This window comes from Gymnodraco acuticeps, unplaced genomic scaffold, assembly GCF_902827175.1.
Source record: "Gymnodraco acuticeps unplaced genomic scaffold, fGymAcu1.1, whole genome shotgun sequence".
Lineage (NCBI taxonomy): Eukaryota > Metazoa > Chordata > Actinopteri > Perciformes > Bathydraconidae > Gymnodraco > Gymnodraco acuticeps.
In genome coordinates, this window is record NW_022992187.1 from 789834 (window position 1) to 799973 (window position 10140).

Sequence of the window (10140 nt, forward strand, 5' to 3'; positions counted from 1 at the left end):
TTCATCGTACTCTGATGAATGTCAGGTTTTTCAGATTCTGACTCTGAAACACTTCCAAAGCTTTTGAATCAATGTGAAGAACATGAGTTTTCAGTCATCTGATTTTATTCCTTCAGTAAGTCGTACAGTCTTTTCAAAGCGTTACCCTCCAGAGTGTGGGGGGGGCCATGTTTATATGGATGGACCATTTGAACCAACTGCCCAAATACAAAGACCTGAATGTGTCTGTATTAAGCTAAATATGTATTCCGAACTGCCTCACTACCATTCCCAATTTAAATCATATACAAAAGATCTTGGACCCAGGCATTCATAAAAAAGTCCAATATAGGTAGTCTGAATCCAAACTGACATTAAAGTGTACCATTCAGATATGTTTTGTGAAGTGCAACTTCACTGCTTCCCCTTCCACCTGTTAGATATCAAAATATATTATGTATTTTCTTCTTTGTCTTGGGTTATGGCAGAGATGGGGACTCGAGTTGGTGACTCGGACTCGAGTCGCACTTAAGTCGCACACACAGAGACTTCAGACTTGACTTGGACTCCTGCTCAAAAGACTTCGGACTCGACTTGGACTCGTGTTTTGGGACTCGTGAACAATCATTGTGTTTTCTATTTTTGGCGTATTAAAGGTGGGGTAGGTGAGTTTGAGAAACCGGCTCGAGATCGCTAGAATTTGAAAATACACAACCGGAGAAAATCTGCCACTTCCTCACAGAGCCCCTCCTCCAACACACACGAACGCGCACATGACCAATGAGGGCACGAGATAAGTTTGTGCCCCGATGGGAGGCTGACAGGCAGGTAGGCTATCCAGTTATTATAGCCGGGCCGGCTAAAATAATTGGTCGTGCTTTTTACAGTACCACAGCTTCCACAGATGAATTTTTTTTATGGATTTTTTGTCAAAGCACTTAAGATATTCATTGCTATCTGGATGTTACGAGGATTCCATGGAATATAACATAAAGCCGGTTTCTCAAACTTACCTACCCCACCTTTAACATTAACATTAACACCATGGCGACCGGCGGCACACCTGCAGCTGTATCGCTTGTAATTAGGTTCAACTATAAAAACTTCGAACAAAACGCCGGCGGCACCAACAACAGGAGCGCACACTGCAAAGTCTGCAATATTAAAATCGAGGATGCTGGTGCAACAACGTCAAATGTCATCAGGCACTTGAAAACTCACCCGGAGAGGTCAGTCACATTAACGCATATGGACGGTTAGCAAACATGTTTAGCTCAGCATCAGCTATGTAATGTTAACTTAGCTTGCTACTAGCTTTGTAACTGAATATTTGAAAAGATGAGTGAATGTTTGCTTGTCACACTTGTTTGCGTTGAGTGGCGTTGACATCCAACTCTTGACATGACATAAAAAAGGTCGGTAACGTTAATCATTACGTTCCGCTGCCACCATCTACTGGCTAACGTTAAACGTAGAACAATACATAGTTACATACATAAATACATCTGTCGGTTTATAGGCAGGTTACAGGTTTATTGTTGACCACGTAACGTTAATGTTACAGGTTTATCAGGTTACCATTACACTGGGTTTGAGTGAGAGGATAGAGGAATATGTTTATTTATAGTAGACTTAAAAGATGTCATTAGAGACCCAGTGTAATTAAACAATACGGTTGCAGAGGTCAAATTTTAACATTTTTGTCCACTGGCCAAATGGCTAGCCTAGTGAATGTTGAACTGTTACCACCACTCAATAGATTGCCATTGTTATTTGTGGCTGGTGCGTGCAACATACAGTACCAGCCACTTGCATGATTTACCAGCATTTGGCTGGTAAATGGTGTTAATGGTAGATATCTCTTTTGGAACAGGTCATGTTTTAATATCACCAGTTCAGTATATTTCAGATAATATTGCAGCAATAGTTTTTTAGTTGCAAATGGCACAGAACAAATGTTTACTTTGAAGTACTTTTAACACAGTTTCCCTGCGGGGGATTAATAAAGTATTTGTGATACTGATTTCTGATTCTGAAGTGTTTTGCTTATAAGTTGTTTGCATTTAGCTAAAGTGTGATGTTTTTCCTCATATTGCATTGCAATAGCCTGTTTAAAGTGATCATATAACAAACAACTAATCAGTACTGATACTGTATGCTAATAGATATAGGAGTGATAATAATACAGTAAATGCTTTGAATGTCTTATATATAGCTGTGCAGTATTCTTAACAGACTGGATAGCAGCAGACAATAGAAGGCGTATTACAACCAGAAGAGACGTGAGACTTTTATTTTTTAGAGACTTGAGACTTGACTTGGACTCGTGACCAAAGACTTGAGACTTGACAAAAAAGACTTGTGAACATCTCTGGGTTATGGTCACACAAACGTGGATACATTCATATCAAATCCAAGCATCCTGTTCATCAATGTATCCACATTAACATTTAGTTGCAAGATAAATGTTTTAAAGTTGTGTTATTACTCCTCAAATGGTGAGCTGTTTTCTCTTGTTCTGTGTTTTTTTCCAAACTCTGAACGGCTTTAATTAACCAAGTTTTAGTTGATGTGGTTTATCAAACAAGCAAACTAATAGTTACAGGGTATATGCAGGAATCCTGAAGTCAAATGTAAAACCTTTTAAGACCCTTTCCATACATTTTAAGACCTCATCGCCACTTCGAGTTCTAACCGGTTACCTTGGCGACACACTTTACCTCACATTGACTATACACAGCATTGATTGTCCTTCCTCCTTATCTTCCGACCATTTGGACGCAGACTTGCATTTCCCCATAACGATGTTGTTTAACAACCGGCGTAAACGGACCTTCGCGCGCTATCAAGCAGTGAGCGCGCGATGTCCTGTTCAGATGACGTCAAACCCAACGGGATGCCATCAATAAACTACACAGAATCACACTACACACCTACGCCATGATTACATTCAGGCACACTGTAGAATACAACCTCTTTGGACCATTTATATACTTATTGAAAACAAGCTACAAAATGTAATACCTTGGAAAATGCCGTTTAATACTTTTTAATAGCCTTCATTTTCGCTAAATTGATTTATCAACTTTAATACTTTTTAAGACCCCGGGGACACTGAGTTAAATCTAAAAATATTTTTAATGTGGAACACATACTTTTAATTTGTTCTGGGTTTTATAAAGCAAAGCTTTTAGAGGGGCATAGTTAAAAACGGTGGAGGAAGGGCATTAATAAACACAAGAGTTTTCATATTCATCCAAATGACTGTGGACATGTATTGCCTGTGTTGTTGCAAGTGTCATGTGTATGTATCCTCCGTGCGCCTGGGCCTCAGCTCGGCTGCATCTTCTGTCCCATGTGCGTGCGAATGTGTCGTTTGTAATTGGAGTTGTCGCTGAATCTGCGCCCACATTCATTGCAGCAGTATGGCTTCTCACCCGTGTGAATTCTCAAGTGTTTCTGATACCCGTCAAAGCGTGTGAGTTTCTTTCCACAGATGTCACACGTGTACGACTTGTCCAATTTGTTCTCTGCGTTGCGGTGCACCTGCACGTGTTTGGCCCAGTGTCCTCGCTGCGCGAAAGCACGGCCGCAGATGGTGCAGATGTACGAGTCCACCACCTCAGACTGCGGTAAGTCCAGGTCCACACAGTCCAGCAGGCCGTTACCTGAAGCTGCATTTAAAATTCCAGGGGCCGCCTCCGGCACGGGATAGGTCTGCACCAAGGTGCCTGAATGGGTGTCGGGGTCTGAGGTCAGGTGCTCGTTGTCCTGCTTGTTTCCCACATCTCCACTCTGGAACAACAGGAAGGTGACGTTGTTCTGCTCCACAGTCTGGGGCTTCTCCTCCTGCCACAGCTCCTCCTCCTCCTCCTCCTCCTTGATGGGGGAGGGGGTCATCTCATTGAGGCTGGAGCCCCACTCCTGCTGCACACTGAGAGCTGAGGCACAACAAAGAAGAGTCGGAACATGATCAAAACTCAAGTTTTTGTACTAAGAAAAGCTTCAAATACTATAAATGTGATCTGTTGTAGTTTCCTTTTGTATTACCAGACAGTCGCAACACAATAAAAATCAAGCAGTTTTTTTGCTATGAAAAAAAAATCAGCAGTGGTTTGAGCTTATGGAATATGCTACAGTGTTGGGACCTAATATTTACTTAAGAACTGTACTGTACATTTTGCTAGTATTTCTATTTCCAGCCACTTTCATCTTCATCTTTAAAGCCAATATTGCACTTTATTAGTAACTAGTGACTTTGCAGATTTCAGATTGTTGATACAAAATACAAATCAACTATTTAATTATCTTGTATTATTGTAATTTAAGTTACCCAGAAGGGCGGCAGGATTTCAAGAAAATATGCGATAACATTGTTGAATATTTAAATGAGGATGTCACTTGCCATAAACAAATACCTACGGTGGCCCTGAAGTACAAGTCAAAACAGCATTTCAGAAAACACCACCGCATTTCAGGAAAGGGTATTCCTTTAGGGCAGTGCTTCTCAAAGTGTGGTCCGCGGACCACTGGTGGTCCGTGAGCGCCCCCTAGTAGTCCGTGAGTATATTAGTAACATTTCACATTTGAAATAAATACATTTATTTAAGTTTTTCGCACTCTCGCGGCAATATCTCCGCAATGGAACGAGCTTAAGTTTCACTTTTGATTGCATGATATAGCCCAGATAAGCACCTTCATCACACATGTTGCCACTTGTTTGTACAATTTTCAGACGATTTGTAAAAAACGATGTGTTTTTGGATATTTGTGGAGTTAGGTGGTCCGCGAGTGTTTTTTTATTGGTTAAGTGGTCCTTGGTATGAAACAGTTTGAGAAACACTGCTTTAGGGAGAACACTTCTTGTTTGTGATTGGACAGAGCCAGCCAGAGAAGCACTGCTGTGATTGGTTGTTTTTGCTGCCAGTCAAGAAATGATGCGTCGTGATTGGTCAGTACTAGGGCTGAACGATTAATCGATTTTAAATCGAAATCGCGATTTGAAATGATGCGATTATCAAATCGCAAAGCCTGCGATTTTTTTTAACATTTTATTTTGTTTACAATTTTTTTTTTTTTTTACAATTTTTTTTTCTTTTTCTTGTGTGTCAGTCATCCACACCAATCAGAAGTGCTGTGCTCCACATGTACCAGCCATTGTTAATCAATCAGAAGTGGCCCATGATAGAAGGTGATAGACAGATTGATCCAATGACCTGCCAAGTGCTTTTGAAAGTGCCTTCCCTTTCCAAATGGCTTCCAATGAAGCTTTCCTAGATGGTTTGGTGAAACAAACCATCTGAGTCAGGTTAGTAATGCTCCCTCACATGTTTTACATCTATTACAGGGTGAATCTTAAACTGAAGCTTGACTTTAGAGCAACCCAACAGAAGTTTCATGTAAGTTTAGTTCTTTCATTCGTAGCTCGGGCTGCGGGGGTGCTAGAGACGGGAGTACGTTAATACGACTTATGAGTTATGGCCACATTTTACAATAAACTTCCGTTGGGTCGCTTAAAAACAAATATCGCAATTCGAATCGCAATATTTGTCAGAAAAATCGCAATTAGATTTTTTTCCAAAATCGTGCAGCCCTAGTCAGTACCCGACATCGCAACATGTCCCGAAACATCAGCCGTTAGCTGTTAGCACTCAGAGCTCACAGCTCCTCATATCTGTTCAGAAACTAGACAAAAGTTAAACAAGTACAAACCACAGACTGTCTGTGTCATGGAGAATACAGTCGTTGCTTTATTTATGTCTGTATCATGTTGTGAGTGTGGACGGAGCAGCTACAGGTTAGTTTAGCCTGATGGATCCGATTCCATCCAGAAAACACGCATTTTAAAAGCTTTTCGCCTGCCGTCTGTCTGCAGACTTGTTAAAGCGTTAATTCATGGTTTTTACTAACCGGTATCAGTATGTAGTTACTTCGGCATCATTTTGAAACGTGTATTACAATGAAATCACGGTCAAATATGTTCATTTTGTTGTAGTCTACCATAGTATTTACATGGATATAAGCCCCAAATATTCGCATCGCTCTAATCGCTCGAGTTTCATGTTTCACCGCGGCTGTCAGCTGTGTTTACTCCTGTCATTCAAACAAGACGCACTGGAGAGGGGGCGGGGCTTATATCTGTGCGAATACTTTGGTAGATACCACCTACATTACATTGCATTTAGCTGAGGCTTTTATCCAAAGCGACTTACAATAAGTACATTCGACCAGGAAGACACAACCTTGAAGAAAACAGAATCATATAAGTACATCAGGTTTCATAGAGCCAAACATTTCAAGTGCTACTCAACTGGCTTTAGATAAGCCAGTCCTTTATTAGTAACCTACAACAACATGAACATATTTGACCGTGATTTAATTGTAATACACGTTTCAAAATGATGCCGAAGTAACAACATACTGATACTGATACTTCGTACATCCAGGACATGGTTAAACTGTACACCCCAGCACGTGCACTACGCTCTGCATCAGCCAAACGGCTCGCTGCACCCTCGCTCCGAGGGGGACCCAAGTTCCCATCAGCAGAAACATGTGGGTTTGCTATCCTGGCTCCAAGATGGTGGAATGAGCTCCCCATTGACATCAGGACAGCAGATAGCTTGCACATCTTCCGGCGCAGACTGAAAACTCATCTCTTTCGACTCCACTTCGAGCGATAGAACTATTAACAAAGTACTTATATACTAATAAAGGACTGGCTTATCTAAAGCCAGTTGAGTAGCACTTGAAATGTTTGGCTCTATGAAACCTGATGTACTTATATGATTCTGTTTTCTTCAAGGTTGTGTCTTCCTGGTCGAATGTACTTATTGTAAGTCGCTTTGGATAAAAGCGTCAGCTAAATGCAATGTAATGTAATGTAATGTAACGTAATGTAATACCGGTTAGTAAAAACTATGAATTAATGCTTTGACAAGTCTGCAGACAGACGGCAGGCGAACAACCTTTTAAAATGCGTGTTTTCTGAATGGAGATCGGATCGTTCAGGATAAACCAACCTGTAGCTGCTCCTTCCACACTCACAACAACGGCAGACAGCGTCAAAATCGACAGTGCTTTTAAATTGGATAGACAGATTAACTCTGTGGTTGAGTCTAGGTTTTATCCTTTTTAGACTTTGAGCGTGTAATTCATGCCTTTGTTTCTACTCGTCTAGATTATTGTAATGCACTTTATGCCGGCCTAAACAAGACCTCGCTGGCCCGCCTGCAGCTGGTACAAAACGCTGCGGATCGGCTGCTTACAGGAACACGCAAGCATGAGCACATCACACCTATTCTGGCTTCCCTCCACTGGCTTCCTGTCCATTTTAGAGTTCATTTTAAGATTTTAAGATTCTATTGTTTATAAATCGCTTAATGGGCTGGCCCCTCAGTACATCTCCGACCTCCTACTTTGAGGTCGGCTGATCTGCTGCTAGTAGTCCCTAAAACAAAGAAAAAGACCAGGGGAGACCGAGCCTTCTCAGCGGTAGGCTCTGGAACGACCTGCCCTCCCATGTCAAATTGTAGCCCACCCTACAAACTTTTAAGTCCCTCCTGAAGACCCACCTCTTTTCCCTCGCTTTCGAGTCAGTTTGAGCTGTGTTTTATCGACTGTTCTGCTTTTATTGTCTGTCCATAGCCTTTATGTGCCTTTTATCTATTATTGTAATATTATATTTTATTATAATGTTATGTTTCCTGTGAAACACTTCGGTAAACCCTCTGTTTATAATATTTGCTATATAAATAAAGTGGATTGGATTGGATAAATAAACCAGCGACTGTATTCGCCATGACACAGACAGTCTGTGGTTTGTACTTGTTTAACTTTTGTCCAGTTTCTGAACAGATATGAGGAGCTGTGAGCTCTGAGTGCTAACAGCTAACGGTTGATGTTTCGGGACATGTTGCGCTGTCGGGTGCTGACCAATCACGAAGCGTCATTTCTTGACTGGCAGCAAAAACAACCAATCACAGCAGTGCTTCTCTGAATGGCTCTGTCCAATCACAAACAAGAAGAGTTCTCCCTAAAGGAATACCCTTTCCGTATAAGTTGAAATGCTGCTGTGGTGTTTTGTGGAATGCTGAGTGTTTTGTGGAATGCTGAGTGTTTTGTGGAATGCTGAGTGTTTTGTGGAATGCTGTTTTGACTTGCACTTTAGGGCCACCATAAATACCTTTATATACAGTTAATATCTTTCTGCTCTGCGTTCACTGCCAACATTTACCCCCAGGCAGTAGCTGATACAGAAACTGAAAAAAAGTTAAAAGCTATATTTTCATTCCAACAACATGATGATTGTTCATTATTTAGGAATCAGTTAAGAAGACAGAACATTTTAATGTCCCCTTACTTCTACTCCACTACAGTTCAGAGTAAAATGGTGGACCTTTAGTTACTTTACAGATCTGGATGAATGATGTGAAATCTAATCAAGTGTTGAATCAGACTTTAGTTCCACCTGGAGTAAATCCACCAGCTACCCTGCAGTATACAAAGCCATTCAAACTAGCTGCACCTTTACCAGCTTTGAGAACACTTTCATGATCAATCATTATAAAACATATCATATATATTATTCTGAAATGGACCAATCTGCACAATGACTACTTTTACTTTTGATACAAGTACATTTTGATGCCATTTTCTTTTGTACTTTTACTTGAGTAACATTTAGAATGCACGACTCGAACTTGGGTAACGTTTAGAATGGAGTACTGCCCTGTCTCCCACACACAGAAGGTTGACAATAAAGTAGACTATGACGTTTACTTCTTACACATCTGATGTTCAGCTTTATTTGGACAATAGGCTCACTTTACATTGCAAACATAAAGCAGTTAAACATTGGGAAAGCAGCTAGTTAATGTAGTATAGTGTATTTCGCATTTGTGAACAGCAGCTTCATTCAGCGGCGGCTCAGTGAGCAGGGACCGGCAGAGAGTGCCTGCTATCGGCCATGAGGTTCCTCACCTGAGCTGCGGTGCTGCACCGAGACCTCCGGCTGCAGGGAGAGCTCCAGCAGCCGGCGCTGGCGCTCGATCTCCAGCTTGGAGCGGGAGATCTCCTCCTCGTACTCGGCTATGGTTCTCCCGAACACCCCGAAGATCTCCTCGGCTGCCGCCGTGAGCCGCTGGGTGATGAGCAGCCTCAGCATCTCGATTTTAGACATAATAGCGGCAAAGTTCTGATGGAATCGGAGGTTCGCTCTCCGAAGCGCTGTGGACACTTGTTTACTAGCTACTCTTCCTGGTTCCTGTCTATGAGCATGCGCAGTGATGCTTTCACTGGTAACTAAAGAATGACACATGTGGTATCGCCCCCTGTTGGACTGGATGCCAGTGGTGGACGAAGTGAAAACAGTAGTAGTAATATTACTAATATCAAAGTAAAACCTCAGTAAAAGTAAACATTTATTTCCATCAAAAAGTACTGAAAGTACCACAGGTAAGTACCACACTTACCTGTGGTACTTCACAAAGGTCCATTTCAGAATAATATATATTATTGAATTATAATTTCTGATGCATTAATGTGATAATTGCTGCTATGTTTTAGACGGTAAAGGAGGAGATTATTTGTGTCACTATGTAGGCCTATATGGTTTAACTGAGGGATCAATGGAGTTTATCTTAACCTCTCATATTACATGCTAAATTATCGGTGGATAATGTTTCAACTAGTCAGAAAGGTATCCAATAAATATAGTGAAATAAAAGTACATTGTTTGCCTCAGAATATTAGTGCAGTAGGAATTAAAAGGAGCAGGAAGTGGACATGCTCACATATTAAACTTAAAATTGTATCTAAGTAAAGTTATAGAGTGGCGAAGTCCCGCCCATCTACTTCCGACCCATGGGACCTTATTTCGGAAAAAGTATGTATTGAAGTCAATGGGGAGAGAAAGATTATTTTTCGATCCCGTTTGAATTGTGCCACGAATTACACATATGTTTGTCAATCTTAAAAAATAATTTCCATGTCAAAAAAGTCAGTTTGTCGTAAAACTGTTGACATATAAGACTATGAAAAATATGTAACTCGAAAGACTACAAATCTCACAATCCCGGTCCCGCATGCTGGCTCTTACGGAACCGACTAACTCCCCTTGTGTGTATGTGCAGCTTTCAACATGCCCAGACTTGTAGTGAT

The 10140-nt window shown here is 41.2% G+C and overlaps 1 protein-coding gene across 1 annotated transcript; it reads right to left on the bottom strand.

Moving 5' to 3' along the window:
- Positions 1-3148: 3148 nt before the first annotated feature.
- Positions 3149-9241, bottom strand: LOC117539104 (zinc finger protein 568-like). Its single transcript, XM_034205134.1, has 2 exons — positions 8962-9241; positions 3149-3920 (listed from the first exon to the last, which is right to left on the bottom strand). The coding sequence occupies exons 1-2, from the start codon at positions 9158-9160 to the stop codon at positions 3310-3312; spliced, it is 810 nt and encodes a 269-aa protein (XP_034061025.1). The 5' UTR covers positions 9161-9241; the 3' UTR covers positions 3149-3309.
- Between the last annotated feature and the right edge of the window lie 899 nt (positions 9242-10140).

Bases quoted from the DNA above. Each gene is read 5' to 3' on its own strand.
- LOC117539104 (XM_034205134.1), bottom strand. From the start codon at position 9,160: ATGTCTAAAATCGAGATGCTGAGGCTGCTCATCACCCAGCGGCTCACG. The intron at 3,921-8,961 runs GTGAGGAACCTC...GTTGTGCCTCAG, and splicing joins GGTGCAGCACCGCAGCTCAG to CTCTCAGTGTGCAGCAGGAG.